The sequence below is a fragment of the Pipra filicauda genome, unplaced genomic scaffold, assembly GCF_003945595.2.
Source record: "Pipra filicauda isolate LSUMZ 115617 unplaced genomic scaffold, ASM394559v2 scaffold167_size3244652_pilon, whole genome shotgun sequence".
NCBI lineage: Eukaryota > Metazoa > Chordata > Aves > Passeriformes > Pipridae > Pipra > Pipra filicauda.
This window is the reverse complement of record NW_024104184.1, coordinates 2,499,901-2,521,634: the sequence shown is the minus strand read 5'-3', so window position 1 is coordinate 2,521,634 and position 21,734 is coordinate 2,499,901. Positions and strand designations below refer to the sequence as shown.

The 21,734-nt window shown below is 37.5% G+C and overlaps 1 protein-coding gene across 8 annotated transcripts in view; it reads left to right on the top strand.

Moving 5' to 3' along the window:
- Nucleotides 1-21,734, top strand: part of KMT2E (lysine methyltransferase 2E (inactive)) — a 63,065-nt gene that overhangs the window by 32,620 nt on the left and 8,711 nt on the right. For all 8 annotated transcript variants that reach the window (XM_027751798.2, XM_039379444.1, XM_027751799.2 and 5 more), the window contains 16 exons: nucleotides 750-922; nucleotides 1,932-1,970; nucleotides 3,586-3,798; nucleotides 5,100-5,230; nucleotides 6,317-6,434; nucleotides 6,583-6,692; nucleotides 8,672-8,933; nucleotides 9,716-9,814; nucleotides 10,539-10,703; nucleotides 11,682-11,990; nucleotides 13,830-14,084; nucleotides 14,262-14,406; nucleotides 15,148-15,401; nucleotides 15,552-15,608; nucleotides 16,510-17,073; nucleotides 19,979-20,280. In XM_027751798.2, coding sequence (XP_027607599.1) covers nucleotides 750-922; nucleotides 1,932-1,970; nucleotides 3,586-3,798; nucleotides 5,100-5,230; nucleotides 6,317-6,434; nucleotides 6,583-6,692; nucleotides 8,672-8,933; nucleotides 9,716-9,814; nucleotides 10,539-10,703; nucleotides 11,682-11,990; nucleotides 13,830-14,084; nucleotides 14,262-14,406; nucleotides 15,148-15,401; nucleotides 15,552-15,608; nucleotides 16,510-17,073; nucleotides 19,979-20,280 — 3,196 coding nt within the window. The remainder of the gene's footprint in view (nucleotides 1-749; nucleotides 923-1,931; nucleotides 1,971-3,585; nucleotides 3,799-5,099; nucleotides 5,231-6,316; nucleotides 6,435-6,582; nucleotides 6,693-8,671; nucleotides 8,934-9,715; nucleotides 9,815-10,538; nucleotides 10,704-11,681; nucleotides 11,991-13,829; nucleotides 14,085-14,261; nucleotides 14,407-15,147; nucleotides 15,402-15,551; nucleotides 15,609-16,509; nucleotides 17,074-19,978; nucleotides 20,281-21,734) is intronic.

Below are 21,734 nucleotides of genomic sequence, written 5' to 3'. Positions count from 1 at the left end.
TCACAGCCTTTCATCTTGACAGAACTAGGGTAATCCTGTTTCAGGTCAGGATATGTGTTTGACATAAATGCTGATGAATGCTAAATTTCAGGCTTTGGCCTTCAGGTCTCTGAGTGCACAGCACAAAGAAAAAATGTCTGTCAGTTTGTATGTCATCATCCGTTTTCTTTTCCCCAAGTAGCAGAATGTTACTGTTAGGGGATTTTGAGCAGAAAGGGCTTTTGGCTAAATTGACAGATTTATCCTAAAAAAGCACTTGATACTGCAAATTACAGCTGAAATAGTTGATTATGACTTACATGTGATTAATTAATATGGCTTCACAAGAAATGCTTATCAGTCATTAATTTTAATCCCTTCTAGAATACAGTCATCTGAGAATACAGTCACCTAATGCCATATTTCAAGTAAAAGCTAGATATAAATGAACAAGTTAACAAATATATTTTTTTAAGCTTTTTGTTCTGATTCTAATTTTGCTTATAATGGAATATGGTACTATAATTCCATTCAAAAAATGGAATTGATCTGGTACCTTTTTCTTACCTGGCATTACAAACATCTGTTAATTACCAGTTCCTCATTGGTTCTTCATTTTCATGCTGTTGCAGCTGTTGGTCAACTTTGCATATGAGTGCTTGGAGCATTTGTCAGTATGAATTTTTGGGTTTTGAAGGCAGATGTAGAGTAACTAGTGAATGTTCTTTCTGCAGTACTTGATTATTTACAGAATATTCTTTGTTTCAAAGATGGGGATACCAGCGCAACAGAGAGTGGTGATGAGGTTCCTGTGGAACTGTATACTGCTTTTCAACATACACCAACGACAATTACTTTAACTGCTACAAGAGTTACAAAAGTCAATGATAAGAAGAGGAAAAAAAGTGGGGAGAAAGAACAGACCATAGCAAAATGTAAAAAAGTAAGTGAATGTAGTTTCTTGTATTACTCTGTGTTATAAATTATAACTGTCTGACATCTCTTACCGAGGGACACTGGTTTTTAAAAACCAGGCTATTTTAACACTTGGTTTTAGCTTGAAATGTATTACTCTTCAGTAAATGTTTTCCCTTGGTGGCCCCCCCCACTTATTTCAAGTTAATATATGTTAGCTATGAAAGTTTAATTTTATAATTGAGGCAGAATTTTACATCAGGAATTGCATTTACTGGACTATTTGATATAGTTAGAGATGGACAGAAGAGGCTTTGGGATGCCCAAAGAAGAATTCTTTTCAAGTGTTCATTTGTGGTTGTTTTACATTCAGAAATGGTTACCATCAGTTGTCCTGATGTGACTCCGTGTCCATTTATTTCAGTTGAAATTGTGTGGAAGTGTGCTCCCTAAGTTAGCCAGTAAACTGCTTTGGTAAACAGGATAATGACATTATATGGTTTAGCTACAGGTGTAAACAGTATCACATACGTGAAGACAAAATATATATTAAGAAGTAAAGTACATGGAACCTACTGAATGAGGTTGCTTTTTGTAGTTCTGTTTCATTGGCTTGGATGAGAGTTTTGTCTTTTAAAAGAAGTCAGAATTAGTTACTGATGTCTTGTAAGAAATTTTTAGTAAGATGTTTCCTCTTCAACAGGCAATTCTGAACACAAATTTACTGCCATGTGTTATTCTGTTACCTCCTATTTTGGCTTGGATTCTGAAATTCTAGAGAGTCAAGTTGTAATGTGGGAGAAGGGTAGAGGTACCTGGACTCTCCTATGGCTTACGTTGAAATGCTGAATTGGTTTTTAAAATGCATTCTGTGAGATGTAACAACCTCTTACCTTCTTGAGATTTCACCATAGTTTGTTCTGTTGTTTTCGTCTTGCATATTTCACTGAAAAGCTGTTAATTTGTTAATAGATTTTGAATTCCTTAAGAGAGTTTGTATTTCTTCCAGTGAATATATATATCTAATTTTATTCCAGGCATTTCGAGAAGGATCCAGGAAATCTTCACGAGTAAAGGTAATGTGATTTTGTTTGGGTTTTGTGTCAAACCTTAATTGTATATTATTTAAATAATAAGAAGCATTAAGGATGTAATTGGGACTATACATTAAACACTAAGATATTCTGTTCTTGATAACTAATGTACTACATATGCATCACAGTGATTTTAAATTATGCACTACATCTTTATGTCCTGGAATTTAACTGAAATAATGTAGTGCAAATTTTTATCCTGAGAATAGGCCATTTTCAAGAGCCTAGTAGATGAATTTGGGCTCATTTGTGCTATATAAGGGAGTAAAGTTGAGTACACACCTCATTCAAACTTAGTAGCTCCAGCTTTTTATAACTCTTAAACAGCAAAATAATGAGATATCTGTATTGCATTTAAAAGATAAATTAGCATTTCTGCTCTGTCATACCCTTCGTGTATACATCTGATTGGACTCCACTCACTAGTACTTTCACAGCCTGAGGAGTCATGCTGGGAGGTCTGTTTTGTAAGATTTAAGTGTTACAACAGACTTTAAATTTTCTGTGAGATAAAAATATGCATGGTATGAGAACTAGGTATTTGCCATAGTTCACTCATGCTTGGGATGTATAAAAACAAGTGGGATGCAATTTATGCCTCAAATTTATAAAATGTGGCTTCTGAGTAGTGAAGATAGAATTGGGGAAGAAAAATCTCTATTGTATGGGGGTTTTTTGAATATGGTGCTCCTAAGGTTCCATTGTGGTTTTTTCATGGTTTTCTTAGCATCACACCTTTTTTAATGCTGTTTGTGTGTATGGTTTTCTTCATGCACAAAAGAAATGTAAACAGGTAATTTGAATTGCTGAACTACTTGTGTTTTATTAATATTTAATAGTGTCTCTGCTCAGGTGGATAGAAAAGGGAGCGTTGGCTGGCTGCTGCTGTCCATAAGGAGCTTTGGTTGGCTGCAGCCTGGCTGCTGCTTGTGAGGTCTGGAGGTACAATGGCACTTTCTTTAAAAGTGAAAGGATCTGAAGCACTGCAGAAGAGAATTGTGTAGTGAGGAGCAGAGAAGGAGGGAAAAATACGTGCAAAGCCTGTGACGTTGAGTCACAACCTTAACGTAGTTGGTGTAGGATTAGTAAAGTTTAGTAAGTTGTGCAGTGGAAGAAAAGATACAGCATGACCCTTGAAGTTAAAAGGGGAAAACCAAGTCTGTGTATTACAGGATAAAAGCTGGAGTTCTGTATATTTGCATATGTTCACAAAAGTTGAGTGGGCGGGGAGATGTGACCCTCCAACTCCCGCACTCATAGATTCGTGATACAGTGCAGTTGTGGGAGGAAACAGTGTCACTCTCCATTCTCATCCCACTGAAAGCTAGAATCTTTGTTGAGGAGGGAATGTATTCCTGAACTTGGGTGATATTAGTGAAATAAAATTCTTGAACAAATGTGATGTGACTGAATTCAACTTGAATGTTTTTAAGTAATGCAGAGTTTTATACTAGACTTCCTAAAAAACCCAAATCTTAAATCAATTCAGTCAATACCTCTGCCCTTCATTTTGTGTCTTCTTGTAGAATTTTTTTTTTTTTTTTTAATTTTTGTATAACTTGCCTCCTAATATCTGGTCACTTACTTTAATTTTTAGGGTTCAGCTCCAGAGATTGATCCTACTGACACTTCAAACTTCGGGTGGGAAAATAAAATCAAGGCATGGATGGATCGTTATGAAGAAGCAAATAATAACCAGTACAGTGAAGGTGTCCAGAGGGAGGCACAAAAAATAGCTCTGAGATTAGGCAATGGAAATGACAAAAAAGAAGTCAGCACCAGCAATTTGATTTTCAAACCTCCAGTAGAGGTAATGAACGGTGCCTTGTTGTGTTATTACGTGCTCTGTTTGCCATGACAAAAAATATTCATATAGATGCCTTTAAAAAAAAACAAGTAAAAACCCCCAGAGACTTAACATCAGAATTTTAACATTTTTCAGAATTTGAAATTTATTTTTATACATTCTGTATCATCCCTGGTTATGTTTATATTAGCATATCATTTACCCTAAAAAGCAGCTAAGGTGTTAGTCAGAGCCTGAACATTGGATTGTCCATATACTGGTTTTTGTCAGGCAGTCAACTTTGTTGCTGTTTCTCTGTGAGGAATATAAGGAGTGGTTAGAATAGATAGAAGCATAGAGGCTGAATCCGTTTGGTTTTTTTTTCTATGTGTATCAACATGTTCACTGTCTACATTTTTCTTAAGGTGTGGTAAGTGTTCTGAATGTTCATGAATGATATTTCTTATACTGATTTTTTTTTTCTTTTTTTACTCACATGATCCTGTGATTTCTAGTTCATGAAGAAAATGTGCAATGTCTTTTTTTAGCCTTACTCTCAGTTACTTGCAGGCTTAAAATCAGAGCCATGTAAAAGACCATAGCACTTTGTAGCAGAAATCTTGAGGAATAGTTACTGTAGCAGATTAATGGAAGCATCTTTGCTTCTTTTTCTTGAAGACCATCATGGCATATGGGACACCCTCCTTAGAGGAATATCCCTACTTACAGAGCCTTTTGCCTACATAGAGGCTACTTCCTTTTTGGTTGGTGATGACAGTTATGAGGTGTGAGTTCACTAATTGCCAGGGTATGTATTGGTTTTTAATTAAAAGCCGTCCTTCCGTCTAAAGACATGCAAATAAATTTGGAAACTCTCTCAGGATTCTGTTATTATGTTACTTTCCTGTTCTGTTTTTCCTTGAATGAATTGTGAATGTCATTTTATGTGTGCATGTTTTGTTTTGTTTGAAGGAATTGGAGCCTTTTGAAAGTGTTGTGCAAAACAATGCAGCAATTCTTCCTAGTCATGGTGATAGTTAAGTGCACTAAGGGATATATAGTACTTGAATTGTGAGAACATGAATAAGTTGGTTTTCAGCCATGTGCTGGAGAACTAGGGCTGAAGCATTCCTTTAATCTAAATTCATAACTAGTCACATTGGTAGGGGAACAGGACAGTTCGGTCACTTCAGTCTGGAGGTTTACTTACTAGAAGGGTTTTTAATTCACATAAAATTGCTTAGTAGTTGTGAAAGTGTAATCTGCTGTTAATAATAGTGGAAAAATTATACTGATACCTCATAAATGAATCTATGTCTTTGCAGAGTTACGTGCAAAAAAACAAGAAAATTTTAAAAGCTGCCAAAGACCTGCCTCCCGATGCACTTATTATTGAATACAGAGGAAAGTTCATGCTGAGAGAACAATTTGAAGCTAATGGATATTTCTTTAAAAGGTTTGTTTATTCCAGATGTTTTAGTAAAGTAACTGTTAAAATGGTGTTTTGCCAAACTCTTGCCTCAAGTACAAGTGGGTCTTAGTTATCAGCACTGTCTTGCATTTTACTGTTGTCTGATTAAAAGTAATGGCAGCTGGAATCTGGTCTCCCCCTTTCTCTTCTGAATATCCTTACAGATCTGTTCAGGAGCTAGTTTCCTCTTTCTTTGTTCTTCCCTGGTTACAGGATTCCTACATTCTCGGTTGGGTAGTTTTGTACCTTAAACCAGGGGTTGACAGGTTCTACCATCCTAAAATAATTCGTAAGTTAATGGCAAAGATATTATCTTTTGTGAGAAAAACAGATTTTAAGTGCATCAGGCTGAGAATGAAATTGGACAATGGTTGACTTGGGGTCACTTTACTGCCGGAGTTCTCTAATTGGTTAAATTATTGAGCCATGCGTGACTGCTGCCTTCTTTCTGTGGGTTGTTTTCAATGCTGCCACTAGCTGCATGGACACACCTAGTTGGGAATTTTCAAGAGGCCCGTTGGAGGAGATAGAACACATGGCTTTAGCTCAGTAAAGATGGACGGGTTCCCTGGCATTTGCAATAGCAGAACTTAAACCATGTCCTGGCGAATTATTTGAATGTCCCCTTGCTTCAGGAGGGTTAAGTGCTAGTGGTGCTGCAGGTGTTAGCCAAGCACATGGAGGTGTTACTTTTTTTATATGGTTCTACGTGGTGTATAAATTTCTGAGTTTCACTTCAGGGCCTGTCAGAAGTTTTACGAAATCTCATAAATCTTAACCTTGTGTCTTCCATGTCTGGTGGTTGACCTGTTACTGTTCTCCCTTTAGATCCTTTGCATAAGGTACTGTAATTCCAACTTGAGGTATTCTGAGAATAAATTTGGAGAATGTACCAGTTAAAATCATGAAGCTTAAATGCAAGCATGTCATTCTTAGATTAACCCACAAATTTGGTGTATTGTGTCAAACAGCATGTTATCATGTCAAACAGCACATGACTAATGTGAAGAATAAGTGCTATTTAGCATCTTTAAAATGATAAAACTACTGGGGTTTTTGTATGTTTTTCAGGCCCTACCCATTTGTTTTATTTTATTCCAAATTCCATGGGCTAGAAATGTGTGTTGATGCAAGGACTTTTGGGAATGAAGCTCGATTTATCAGGCGTTCATGTACACCAAATGCAGAGGTGAGTATATATATGAAGTTAAATTAGGTTTTATTTACTTAGAAGTCCCCTTTTCCTTCAATAATTTAAGCAATCCCTACAGTTGTTATACACGTACTTAGAAAAAAAGAAAGTAACTCATGATAATATGATATTCCCTTGAATATAGGTGAGGCACGTAATTGAAGATGGAACAATTCATCTTTATATTTACTCCATCCATAACATTCCAAAGGGAGCAGAGATTACCATAGCGTTTGATTTTGATTATGGAAATTGGTAAGTGTTTGAGAATTGTGTTCTAAAATACATCAGATGCTCATTTGGTTACTTTGCAATTCAGAATGGCTTTGGTTTTATGTCTTTTACTTTCTTGCATGCTCTAATAACACAGGGCTCCTTAGGCACTGTATTTACAGTAAACAGTGTGTGTGTGCGCAGTTTCTTCTGTATTTTTATTACTGCACTTCTGTGGTCTGCTCTTTTAAGCCAACTTGGATGCAGTGCTGTGTAGACGTGCCTTTGCTTCCTGACCTGAACTGAGTATGACCATAGAGTACTATTTGCATTAATCAGCTTTGGTTCAGACTGCCTCAGGAAACCTGGCACTTATAAGAATTGTTCTACATCCCTCTTTAATATCTTTATCAGTGACATAGACAGTGAGATCGAGTGCACCCTCAGCAAGTTTGCAGATGACTGGAAGCTGAGTGGTGCAGTTGATACAACAGAAGGACAGGATGCCACCCAGGGGGGCATGACAGACTTTAGAATTGAAAACACATGAACCTCCTGCAAGTCTCCCTGCACCTGGATTGGGACAGTCCCAGTACAGACTGGGAGAAGAACTCGTTGAGAGCAGTCCTGCAGAGAAGGACTTGGAGGTTCTCTTGGGTGAAAAGCTGGACATGAGCCAGCAGCATGTGCCTGCAGCCCGAAAGCCAACCACAACCTCGGCAGCATCAAAACAGTGTGACCAGCAGATTGAGAGAAGTGATTCTCCCCCTCTGCTGTGTTTTTGAGATCCTGGAGTACTGCATCTAGGTCGGGAGTCCTTGGTACAAGAAAGTTGTGGACCTGTTAAGAGCAGATCCAGAGGAGGGCCACAAAGATGGTCAGAAGTCTGAGAACCTCTCCTAAGAAGACAAGGCTGAGAGAGCTGGGGTTGTTCAGCCTGGAGAAGAGAAGTATCAGGGAAGACCTCATTGCAGCATTCCTGTTCTTAAAGGGGCCTTTAAAAAAAAAAGGGGGAGAGGGACTTCTTACATAAACAGATAGTGATAAGACAGGGGAGAATAGTTTTCAACTAAAAGATAATAGAATGATAGCATGGTTTGGGTCAGAAGGGATCTTAAAAGATCATCCAGTTCCAGTCCTCCTGTCTTGGACACCTCCCACTAGACCAAGTTACTCAGAGGCCCTGTCCAGCCTGGCCTTGAATGCTTCCAGGGATGGGGAGTCCACAGCCTCTCTGGGCAGTATGTTCTGGTGCCTCACCACCCTCACAGCAAAGAATTTCTTCCTAATATCTAATCTAAGCTAAAAAAATTGGAGAAGTGTTCAGGGCCCGGTTGGATGGGGTCCTGAGCAAGTGAGTGGCATCTTTGCTCATGGCAGGGGGTTTGGAAGCAGATAATCTCTAAGGTCCCTTCCAAAATGAGCATTTGTATGACTCTGTGATCTCTCACGTGAAAAGAACCTGAGAAATTGCTGGTTGATAGTTTTTTTGGGTTTTGTTATTTATCCTTTTAAAAATGCATCGTAGTTGTGTTTAGTACCTACAGCTGACAGCTCTGTCAGTTGAATGTGTTTGAATAACATTTCCTATGTATCCCAAGTGCAGCTTAAAATTGTGCAAGTGACTCTTGAGTTCACTGTGCTCGTTCTGTAAATTGTGTCTGTCTTGGCATAAAGAAAGAACTCTGCCTTTCGTGCATCTGTTCATTTTGTGGTGGTTGTATTTCCACCTAGGATTATACTCAGATTTTAGATGTCTTCTGTCTTTTAAGCAAATACTGAACTGAATTTAAAAGAATTCTGTGTGGCAACCAACCAGTTAACCGGTAGATGGGATTTTTGAGTTACAGCAGTATTGTATATCGTGGTGAAAACTTGAGTCACCTGCTTTTTAATGTGGTTGGTTTACATTACAGCAGATGTCTAATGTGAAGTACATCAGCTTATGTGATTTAGTATTGAAAGATCTCGTTGCTGTATAGCCTAATCAAATACACCTTCTTGCATTTAATTACTTGCAGTAAATACAAAGTGGATTGTGCTTGCCTCAAAGAAAATCCTGAATGTCCAGTTCTCAGACGTTCTGAGCCTACAGAAAACATCAATACTGGATATGAAACCAGAAGGAAAAAGGGAAAGAAGGAGAAAGATGTTTCAAGAGAAAAGGAGACTCAAAATCAGAACATCACACTGGACTGTGAAGGAGCAGCCACCAAAATGAAAATCACAGATAATAAGCAGAGAAAGCTCTCTCCTCTCAGGCTGTCCATTTCTAATAATCAGGTATTGACACAAAGATGCTCAGAAATAAAAGCTTTTAAACACAGATACTCTCCTTTTGTAACTACTAAAGGAATTTTAATAAGTCACTGAAAAGGGATATGGAGATCTATCAGAAATCAGAATGGTGGATAAGCTGTTCAGAATTTTGTATACTATTCTGAGTTTTCCTTAATATTTGATTGTATTTAAAAATATGTTGGTTCCCATACCACCTTTAACTATACTTTTTTCCTCTGAATTTCTTTGTGGCTCTCTAATGTGAATACCTCATGTCGTGCTTTCAGGAGCTCATTTTGTCCTGAAGTGCCTTTTGATTAGTTGCCTCTGTTACTTAGGAGCAGAGTATTTTAAACATGGCAATAATTAACCCTGCTCCTGTAACAAAACTCCAACCCAGAATACTAAGTGTTGAATGCAGCTAGCTCCATGTTTAATAGAGCTCTGCAGCTCTGTGTTTAATTCAAAACATACCTTACTCCTCCCAACTGAAGCTGAATACTGGATAATGGGCAGATAGTATGGTACAGCCACCTGGTAATGTACCATGATGGTAAATTTTAAATTGATCTTTCTTTTAATATATCCATATTTGAAAGAGCTGTTGGAAGAGGTCTGTGACACATAAATTATGAACTTGTATTGCAGAGCGGCTATTAAAGTTAACTGTTTAGCGTTACTTTTGATATAATGATCTGAGGAATCTTAGTTCTGTGTAGCTTTTAGTTTTCCGTAGTTTGCAAGAGGGGTAGAGCTTCTGTAAAACAGTCGTTTCCATCTTTCAGGAGCCAGATTTTATTGATGATATAGAAGAAAAAACTCCCATTAGCAATGAAGTAGAAATGGAATCAGAGGAGCAGATTGCAGAAAGGAAAAGGAAGATGGTAAGTAGCTGCCTAAAGTCATCACTAGGGCTTAGTGACACCTGCTATTCCCATGCTAATTGCTGCCTTTTTGTAGGCGTGTAGAATCCGAGTATGTGTGAAGTCAGATCCTTACATGAACTTACCCTTAAAATGCAAGAGTTTCTATTTGAGAACATTTCATCTGGGTTGATCACTGCTTTCTGACAAAACCTGCTTTTATCTTCAACTGTCTGTTACTTTTTAACTGCCTTTAGATGATTTCTACAGTGTCTCTCTTAGATTTAACTATTTGTTCTTTACTATTGTGTGCTATTTGCGATGGTCATTTTTAGAGAGAGTGTTGGGAATTAGTATTTTGGCTGTTCTATTTGAGTTCTCAGCTTAAAAAGCCCCAGAAATCCTGTCTTTTAGAGGTTGGTAGAACAGTGTTACAAAAAGTAGCATTTAAAAATATGGGGGGTTTTGTTAGCATTCAAACATTTTTAGCATGTTCTTAAATCTGAAACTTGTTTTTTTGTCAGGATTGGTCTGATTGCAGGCCTTTCCTCAGCAGTCTCTATTAATGGCAGTGATTGTAACATCTCTCTTTAATCTGAGCTTCTACTGAACTTTATCTTCATGTCAACATATGTTTAACACATTCTGAAGTACTTTAAAAATTGGGAGAGAGTATTTAATTACATATTTATGTGCATGAAAGATTATGACCGAAATTGATCATGATTATTGTTAAATCCATCAGACAAGAGAAGAACGGAAAATGGAAGCTATCCTGCAAGCTTTTGCCAGACTAGAAAAACGAGAAAAAAGAAGAGAACAGGCTTTGGAAAGAATCAGCACAGCAAAAACTGAGGTTAAATCGGAATGCAAGGAAGCACAGATTCTCAATGATGCTGAATTTATTCAGGTAGTTATCTGGAGCTTTATTTTAAATCTAGCTTTTAACATTGCATATTTTGTCAGTTTGGATGTCGAACTGCACTTCAAGATGTAGGAATACGTTTTTTTTCCCTCCCTCTGAACTCAAATATGTTTGACCAAAGTCTGGGTGCTTCTTTGACATTATATTAGCTCCTAAATTTTTTTCCTAATAAGACACATATAGAATTATTTAATGAGGAATATCTGTTACATGAATTTATGCAGACATGCACACACACCCCAGCTGTGTAATTCAGTCTGTCTTTGAAGTTCAGGATAGAAGCATTTACCAGTGTTGACTTTAGCCACAGGAAGGGGCTTTCCTTAGGCACTGTCTATAACCAGTGGAGAACAATTTGCTTCTTTGGTGGTTTATTCAGGAACTCATTATAATCCTTTCTGTTATTTTAAAGGAAAGAAGTTATTAAAATGTATTTTTTTCTGAGTTCTTGCAGATGATACTTAATGTCTTATAAACAGTTATTTACCTTATTGTTGCTGGATGCTTCTTAGTTTGCAAATACTCATACAGGTTCTCAGTTCAGGTCGTTTCCCTGAACAGTTCCTGTCAGCATTCTGTGAAGTACCTTCTGTGCAGTGCTAAATACCTAGTAAACTATAAATTGCAGAAAGAATATTGGACTGAAAGACATCATGATGTAAGCAGTTGATTTTGAGCTTACAGATAAATTAATGCGGTGTGTCAGTTCTTACACAAATCTGTCCTGGTCTGACTGGTGTGTGTGAGTACTCTACAAGTGCTTGGGAGGAAAATACATGAAATCTTCTCATTTGCCTTTAAGAAGGAGAGAAATATTATCTCTGAAATATCATAGTTCTGACAATAGAAATTAGAGGCTTTTTGGACCTGTAAAAGAAGAGGGAACTGACATCTTCACCTAAGAAAGATAGATAGCTCTAAATGTGTGTGGGATCTGCTTATGAGACTTCTGTGTTGTACCAGGAACCTGCAAAAGAAGAAACTGCCACCAAGCCTACCCCAGCCAAAGTTAATAGAGCTAAACAGAGAAAAAGCTTCTCACGGAGTAGGACTCACATTGGACAGCAGCGCAGGCGGCACAGAACTGTCAGCATGTGTTCAGATATCCAGCCATCTTCTCCTGACGTGGAAGTAACTTCACAACATAATGAAACTGAGAATGCTGCACTGGTAGCTGAGCCTGAAGCCGAAACTGTTGTTACAGAAATGGTTACTGAAACAGAAGCTCCAGCACTTAGTAAATGCCCTACTAAGTATCCTAAAACAAAGAAGGTATGTGTCTTGAGGTATGGGGAGAAGAAAATGGACTTTAACAAGAGTTTTAAAAAGTTACAGATTGCTTCATCAGTATGCAACTGCTTTTTTTTTTTTTTTTTTAAACACTGACTCATTTCTTTAAAAATCACCATTGTATAGCCAGTCACTGGTAATAGATTTAAGTTTGTAACATCCTCTGGTAGAAGTTCTTTTGGATTTTAAGAGACGTCCAAAATACATCTTTCAGAGCAATTTTGGAATAAAATGTTTCCTAAGTGGGCTTTCTGAATGGATTGAAATACTACACATAATCAAAACATACTTAATTTAAATAAAAAAACCCAGGGTAATAAGTTGCCTTTCTGTCCTTTGTTCATTGTATGCTTCAGATAGCAAACAGAATATCTCCAAGGAAGTAATTAACTTATAGTACTTTCCAAATGTCTGTTCTGAAGTGAATGGGTTTAAACACTCAAAATTTATGTGCATGTTTGGAGAGAACATTCTTCTTTAGTGTTTTGTTTTTAAGGTTTTTTCCATTGGACTACATTGCAGAAAACTTCTAAGAAATGGCACAATATTTAGAGACACTTCAAAATCTTAAATCTGCAAGTGTGAATAAAGCAGTAAAACTTTCTGCTTTGAAATTCTACAGACTGCATTAAAAAGTGTTTGTAGCTTGATTTACAAGAAGTTCTGGAAATTTTATATAGTGGAGGGAAAGGGGAAGGAAGTCATAGGTTGAAACTTCTTGTCAGATGAACAATAGCAGTTTTAAGATGGTTTTATCTTAAACCCCCAAACACACCTTAGATTTTTTTTTTTTTTTCAAGAGGCACCTGAGTTGTCCTGTAACACTGCTTATTGCATCCCTATTAAATTCTTATGAGAAGGAAGACTAGGATCTTTCTTCCTTTCTTCTGCATTGCATAGCAGGAAGGAACAAAGATGTCCCAAGTCTGAATTTTACTGCACTTCTTTGTTGTTTCATAGTATTAAGGATGAATATCTGTGAAGTGTCTCATTACATTGCACTCAGTGTACTTTAAGTGCAGAGAAAGTCCTGCTTTAAAAATTAATTAAATAGGTTTGTAAAAGACAAGCAACTTAAATATATTATGATAATCTGTGTTAAAGCCTTACTATCACATTATTATTATTTAGTGTACTATTTTTGAATGTCCTTAATTTTTAATCATTGTAAAATTTAGGAGGTTAGTTTATCTGTTAATAGAAACTCAAATCCACTGGCATGTTTTTTAAAAACACTGAACTACCTAAAGAAAACCCTTTTTTGACTAATGTGCCTTAGTCCATGTGCTATAATTTAATACAGCTACAGTTGAAGATTCATGTTCAGGGCACCTGCCTGAGATGTTGACTGAGGCACAGTCCTGACAGTACAGAAATCTGATGAGGAGTTTAAGTTTGTTATATTAATGTTACAATATTTCTCCTCAGCCTAGTTGCTCAGGCACAAGTTTAAAATTTGCTTTGGAATTTTATTACTAAATTGACATTCTTAAGTACAGTTGATAGGGGCACTTGTATAGTATGTTCAGTGAGAATTAAATTCAGAAGAACTAAATGTAGTTTACAACAACAACAAGAACAACAACAACAAAAAAGCCCCAAACTGGTACGTAAACAAATCTGTAGTGATTTCTTCTGCTATCCCCACTATTTCACTGAAACTGTCCTCATTCTCGCTGTGTATTTTTAAACTTGCAGCCTGGACACTAACTGTTTAATTTGTGTAATGGTTGACAAGATGAATAATTAGACTAAAAAATTTTTAAATGCCACTAATAAAAACCCTCATAAAACAGTAATTTCTTTTCTCTCTCTGTTTAGCACTTGGTCAGTGAATGGTTAAGTGAAAAGAGTGATAAAGCAGGGAAACCTACAGACAGTCTACCAGAAAGGCCTCTACGCATAACTACAGACCCTGAAGTTCTGGCTACTCAGCTGAATTCTTTACCTGGTCTCACTTACAGTCCACATGTTTATTCAACTCCAAAGCACTATATTCGTTTTACTTCACCATTCCTTTCAGAAAAAAGGAGGAAAAAAGAACCTGTGGAAAACATTACTGGCTCTTGTAAGAAGGTAATGCTTCCCTTCGCTATGGTTCCCCATCCCGTATTAATTAAAAAGCAGTCTATTTGCTAGCATAAATTTAGGCAGAAGAAAAGCTGGTTGGCAAACCATTTCGGTGGTGATACGCGCTTTGAAATGTTCATCATTAAACTTCTAAGTCACTAATGTGAACTTGTTGTCTTACAGCGTTGGTTGAAGCAGGCTCTGGAAGAAGAAAATTCAACAATGATTGATAGATTTAATTCACCATCACAAGAGAGATCTAGAAGTCCAGCCATCAATGGTGAACATAAAAGTCCTCTATTACTGAATGACAGCTGTTCCTTAACAGGTGTGAAACTTTTACTAGTACACTGCATAAGAGTTATATCAACGTAGCTGAATGTGGAGAACTGTGTTTTTTAAAGTGATGTTACTTTCTTTGAAAGAAATGCTTCATTGCATAGGACTTGGGATTTTTCCCCCCTTTAATGTACATTAGATAAGAAACCACCATATCTCATAGCATTTACAGTCAACAAAAGACTAATGTTTTTGACTGTTAATAGTAAGAGATCAGGTGTTTAAATTACTTTCCATGCTGTTCTGTATATTTAGATTCCTTTAAAACTCATTAGGCCTGTGTAGCACACAGGGGAAAAGCTGTGTAATCTTGTAGGCATAATAGAAAATGGGAATGGACTAAAAACTAAACACACTTCCATAAAGATATGGAACCTGTCAGATGATTGCTGTTTACAGTCCTGAACTTACAATCTCCACTTTTTAGCTGAACAGTCTTAAAAATGCATAGAAGTTGACTTTCCCTTTTCTGGAGACACAGACAGTTCTTCCCAGCATCTTAACACACAGATTTCAGTTACTGATATATCTGTAGGCTGTTAAAGAGTTTATTTTTCAGGAAGTCTGTAGGCTGTTAAAAGTTCATCTCTCAGGAAGCCTGCCCTTAAAAGATTTTTGTAACCATGCAGGTTTTTAATGTGGAATTCGTAATTTCATTACATAAAGTGACAACTGTAAGTGATTGCTCTATCTAGATATCTTCCAACTTTTTTCTAATTTTAACACACAGATCTAACCACACCACTGAAAAAGCGAAGACTGTATCAGCTGTTGGAGTCTGCATTCTCAGAAACCTCCACACCTACTCCTTCTCCCTATGCCACACCAACCCATGCTGACATCACTGCCTCCGAGCCATCCTTGTTTGCTACTCCTCCTAGGGTAAAAACAGAAGATGAAGCTTGTAGAAATGGTTACAAACCCATATATTCACCAGTTACTCCTGTAACTCCATGTATACATGGAAATACCATGCACTTTGAGGTGAGATTTATGAAGAATTTTAATGTGTTCAGAGAATGTGTTTGGACATTCCAGTGTCAATCGGTATTTGTACTCCTCTTACAAGGGGGGGGTTTATATTTCTCCAAGGTAAAAAATAAATTGACTTGCAGTTTCTTCTTCTTTATTTAGAATATTTCCTCACCTGACAGTTCCCCAGAAATAAAAAGGCGAGCTTACAGTCAAGAGGTAAGGAAACATGCACAAACCTGCAAAGGGTATCTTGATTTCACCTGTATGGCTGCACTGTTCTTAGTAAATGCTGTTCGCCAGCCATTGCAAGTTTCTCACAATGTAAAGGGTAAATTCCCTATAGGTTATTTGCGTACTGCTTTTTATTTCCACTTTACCTGTTACATTCTCTATTTTAAACTGGTTTCTTTCTTTTTCCGTATCATTTAAAACTCCTCATGACTGTAATGGAAAGGAGTAACTACTGTAATTTCCGGACAAGAACAGAAAAAGAACACTTTGCTTTCCAGGCTGTAGTTAGATTCAGATTAACATTTCTCCTTGTTACCAGCGTCTCTTAATTGTTTTTGTTGATCCCAGTTATGCTCAGAGTGAGAGAGCAGAGCACAAAGGTAGTAAATGGGCTTAGGTGGATTAACTGAGAGCCATCAAGTGCTGTTGGAATGTGCCTGGGTACTCCCAGTGTGCAGAATGCATGTGTCCTGCTTTGTCTCAAAATTCAAAAGTATCTTGGAAAAACTTTTCTCCCTCTTTGAAATAAGTGTTTTGACATTGAGGAGAATCTCTTTTATGTTGAGTTGAAGCAAGTGCTTTGTAGCTTCCTGGCCAGGGACTTACTGCTGTTACCACTGCTCTCCTCCTTCTGCCAGTCATAAAATAAAATCTGGCAAATAATGTTTATTTTTACTTTGATTAATGTGCATTTTGTTAAAATGCTTTAACCTAATACATGGGAACAGTAGAAATAAGTGTCTGGCTGTAGAATTGTTTCTTAAAACAGATAAATTCATGGTACTTTAAGACTTTTAATCCCACTTAGAGGCACAGCTGATTGTCAGAGTAGTTGCAGTTTTGATGGAGTGTGCAAAAATAGTTGATGTGTGTTTTCTTCACACAGGGTTATGACAGAGCATCGATTCTAGCACTGAATTCTTTCAGAAATTCCAGCCTGACAGAAATGGGCCTGCAAGAAATAAAGACTATTGGATATTCTAGTCCAAGGAATAGGACTGATGTCACACGGCAGTGCACTGGAGAAATGGAATCTGTGTCAGACCTCCAGCTGGGACTCGAAGTAATTGAGCAAAGTGCACTGCATAAAAACCTGGAAGCCCCCACACATGATAGGACTGATGCAAACAGCCAACTAGAAACTGCTCATTGTGGACGGGGCACAATTTATTCTTCCTGGGTAAAAAGTCCTGACAGGACAGGTGTAAATTTCTCAATGAATTCTAATTTGAGGGACTTGACCCCTTCACATCAGTTGGAGGTAGGAGGTGGATTCAGAATAAGCGAGTCCAAGTGCCCAATTCAAGATGATGGAAGAGGCATGTTCATGGAAGCATCTGTTTTTTGTACTTCAGAAGATGGAATTGCACCTGGCTTTGGAAGGACTGTCAGTAACGACAATTTGATGGATGGAAATTGCACACCCCAGAATCCTCCACAAAAGAAAAAGGTTATAATTTTAAGAATCATTTGGTCTGCCTTTCGTCAACTGCTAATGATACTTCCATAACAGAGAGAGCCCTAATGTAATAAAAACCAGCTGGTGGCTCATCTTTACATACTACAGTGTAATAGACATTTTTGAGGGGAAATAATGAAGGGCAAAGAGTAAAGCTTAATACAGCCACCAGTAAATTTATTTTTTCCAAGTAATAGATACAAATTAACTTCTATTTCATTTGAGTCTTAAATTAATTGCTCAATAAATTGCTTTGCAGGTTTGAAAATGGTTGCTTATGCCATTTGGTGTTACACTGTTCTATTATACAGGATATATAGTAGCATCATAGAGATGATATACGTGAACATCTGTTATGAATTACTGCAAGAAATTGCACTAACAGATTTAGGATACTCTGACTTTTAAGTCAGAACTGCACAGAAATACTTAGTTCCAAGGAATATTTTTCTTGACTTAATTTGGTTGTTGGTTTGGGTTTTTTTTATCAAATACTATGTTTGAAAAATAAGTGCAATTTAAATTTGCTGCTCTTCATGAAACAGTTCTTGTGGGTAAGTGGTGTGGTCATGGGCAACTCGAACCAGGATTGGAAGTTGCTTTGCATAGCTCTTAGATTGCATTGTAGTGTCAGGTGAGAGTCCCTTTGCAGGAAGGGCAACAGACATGTAATGCAATGATCTCCAGAGCAACAGCTTGCCAGTTCTGTCTCATCAAAGACTGTAGTATTCTTTCTTGTTTGAAAGATGTGATTTATTTTCTTTATGGAAGTAGTGATGAGGGGGGTGGGGGCATTTTCTGTGTGTGTACATACATGCACCATGGGGTTTTGGTTTTTTCGTCACATTACAGCCCCTTGTATGTGCCTTTTCCCTTGTGGGCAGGGAGCATCCTGCTGGGGAGCACTTGGGATTCTTCCTTCATCAGTTCTCCAGCAGAACTGGGTTTTTGTTTACTTTGCTTCAGGCTGAGACATAAACAGAGCGAGATTGGTAGGAATTCTGTTCTTACCTGGTCAGGGTCCTGAGAATTTTATAGATCTGTGTGTTTTACTGTAGCCCTGCTGTTTTGGCAAACCCCAAAAGAAAACATAAGCCAAAATTTCTGTAACTTCACATTCTTCTTTGTCTGAAGGCTAAATCAGTCTTAACAAATCCCAGCAGCACTTCATGCTTCAGTAATCCTCCTCCTTTCTCTTGCTGACAAGGATTCTTCCAGACTGTCACTGATGAGGGCTGATGCTACACTAATCCCTGAATAAAAAAAAGGTGTGGCTGCCCCCTGTCACCCCTGAATCCTGGAATTCCTGTCTAAAATTTTCAGTTTGAAGAAACAACCAGAGGAACTTGTATCTGTATCGCTGAAGGAATGGGCTTTAGGATTTCCAAAGACACACACAAAAAAATTTGCAGGTTTTGACAGTATAAAAGGAGGTGGTGGTGGGCTAGATCTCACCAAAGGTGAAAGGCGAGAATTCAGGGATTTTGTAGGAAGTAAATAGAAGCCTTTTTCCTAGGATCACATAAGACAGGAATATCCTAGGGCAGGTCTTTGGAGGAGTTTTTTTCATATTTCAGTGTTCCTGTGAACATTTGTTTCACTCTTTTCTCTTACCATTGCACAAGTTTTTCCCTTTTCAGTACAGTCCTGTATATAGTGGCCACACCACAAAGGCTTTGTCTGCTCTTAACATTTAAGCTTTCTTTAAATCAATATTCTTCAAGGGGTCTCTGTCACATGGTGTGGAAATACAAAGTTATTTGAAAGCAAGATCAGTTCTTAACCTGAACTTTTTTATGAAAAATCAGGTGCTTCTGTTTTTACCCTGACATGTGGTTGAGTCTCTAACAGATAGAGATCTGTTTGAAAGCAAACAAAGAAAAACCCTTAGGACTGCAAACAAAGCAGGCTGCCTTGCTTTTCTCTGTGTGTAAAAATGGATGACGGCTTTTATTGAGGACTAAGCCAGTTAAACATTAATTTTTTTTCATTATTGCACATTAGTTTCTTGGTTTGGATGTTGTGTGGTTCAGAGTAGGTTGTTGATAACTAGGAGAATTTATAGATATTAAATGTCATTTTCACCAAACTAGTGTAATTTCTGAATAAAGTAGGTCTGAAGGTCAGTATTTCAGCTCTTTGCTTCAAATCCTGAAGATTCATAGTGAAAATGTTGGAACATTATTTTTCTCACTGATGACAACTTACTATTTAAACTGATTTCTATTCTGTGGAAGGTCTGCGTAGAGATTTTACATACATATATATAAAGTAGAAACCACTTTTCATGTGTCATTATTTTTGGTAATTAACTTAGAATTAGCTTAAGAATATGTTCTTAATCAGTCTCTTTTAGCATGCAGTAAAGACAGAAATTCAAAATAAACTCTGGGGAAAGAATGAAAATTTAAGTTGCAAATTCTGTATGTTAAGAAAAATGTATGAAGAGCTTTGATACATGCAGCAGAGTGAAGCAGAAGGGTAGTGGGTTTTTCATACAAGGGAGTCAGGCTGAGAGCAGGATGTGACCTCGAAATTTGCTTTACTGTATCAGTATACTCTTACTAATGCTGCAGTTCCAGGAGAAACTGTCCCTTGTAGCTACAACCACAGGGAAACTTTTTGCTGACTTGTGTCATCTGCTTCTTCCCTGAGGCAGAATACATACTTGTTCTCTTGGCAGAAGCTTTTTTATAACATCGTCTTTACAGTTTTTAGTAGCTCAGTGCTCTGTAAATTCACTGCAGATGTGGTGAAATGTCTTCATTATATCCTCATTTTCTTTTAGAACCAATTAAATGGTCTTACTAAAATATTACATTTAATTGAAACTGAGAAATGAAAGAGGTAAAACTTCCCTTCTAATGTTTGTTTTCTGGGTTTTCTTGCTCCTTAGGTGTCCTTGTTAGAATACCGTAAGAGACAACGAGAAGCTCGAAAAAGTGGCTCAAAGACAGACAACTTTCCCCTGGTTACTGTATCTCCTCATGCTGCTGGTGGAGGAAATACAAGTAATAACAATGGTGCTAATGATGGGTATAACAACAGTGGTGAAAATGGGGAGCAAACTGATAACACTGCAAGCCTGCCTTTACCACTGCCAGCTACTGTTTATAATGCAGCTCCAGAGGACAATGGCAACAACTGTACAATTAAGGAATCTTCCTCCAGTGAGAAGAATGAACCAGAAGTTCAGTGGTAAGCCACAAAACTATAGGACTAAAATTCAGAAGAATTATGTACTTAAATCCAAGTCTTTCCTGTTTGAAAGTAGTTTCCATTAAGGGTGCAGTGGCAGATTACTGACTGGAAGTCCTTTCAGATTAGTGTTGTCGTCTCACCTCTTTCCTCAGAAATACAGAAGATACATCATAAAGATTAAAATATATTAAAAATTACCCATAAAACATTGGTTAAATTATTTTAATTCTGCTTTCCTTTTTTTATTTTTTGAGAGCAAAAGAGGTATTAATTTGAGCATTTGTGTCCTTGTTTCCACTCCTTTGTCTGTGGACTGAAGAGAATGTTTTTCATGTTAAATTTCAGACCTTTCCAAAAGTGCTGTAGAGGAAGAGGGTGGAACAGGAGAGTTATCTGTATTGATTAACAAAAGCTTCTGGAAGACCTTAGGAGGTCTGTGTTTCAGTCACGTGGCTGGAGCATGTGTGGGATGTTTGCTGTAGCTCAGTTGCCACGTGCAGGGCTGCAGCCTGGCCACCAGCTCCTGCTCAGGGAGGGAGCGTGTGATGACACTGACAGTGTTGTTCAGGATGGTTAAACGGTTTGCAGACCATGTGGTCAGTTGAATGCCATGCCAGGTACTCCTAACAACCAAAAATCCTGAGGAGAGATGGAGTATGGATGGGGATGAGATAGAGTGACTTCAGTCTGTATAAAACACTGCACATATTTTTCACTGTGGTTTTGGTAGCCTTAAAGTAGATGGTCAGCTGTGGTGACAGTGTTTCCAAAATGTTAGTGCAAAATAAACCCTGCAGATGTTCTTCATGCTGTAGTGAAGACCTAACTGTGTTGGGGATGAACATGGGCTGAGGAGTTGAACATCCTTCTGCTCACATGCTCCAGCTGTTCTAGAAACTGTTCCAGAAGGATTTTGTAGAGCCAGTTGAAGGGAGAGAACGTTAATTAAGTGCAGTCTTAAGCATTCCACTGAAAAGTAGCTGTAAGTTCACTGTGCAGAAGACACTGCACTATATTGTAATCAAAGGATGTGGAAACAGGCTAAACAGGCTAAACTGCTAGGATTTTGCAGTGACCCTGCACAGCAGCACCAAAATTTATTTCAGTGCACCAGTATCATGGAATAATGCCATATGTCCTTGCCATAAAGGAAAGCAGAGTTTTGTGGAGTGTTGTTACTTATGATGTTCTTGATCAGGTTGTGATTGAGAGATGTAATTGATTGTAAGAGAGAAGATCACTGTCATTGTATACCCACTGTCTGGCAAGTAAATGTAAAAGCTTAAACAGAGGTATATTTGTAGTAGTGCACTATTTACAATTCTGGATCCACTGTTAAAGAGAAGATTCTTAACAACAAACAAATAAGGTGATTGTTTCTAGTTTCCAGTTTTGGAAGAAGACAGTTTTCTACAAATGGACACTAGGAACTAGTACCTGTGACCTTTATT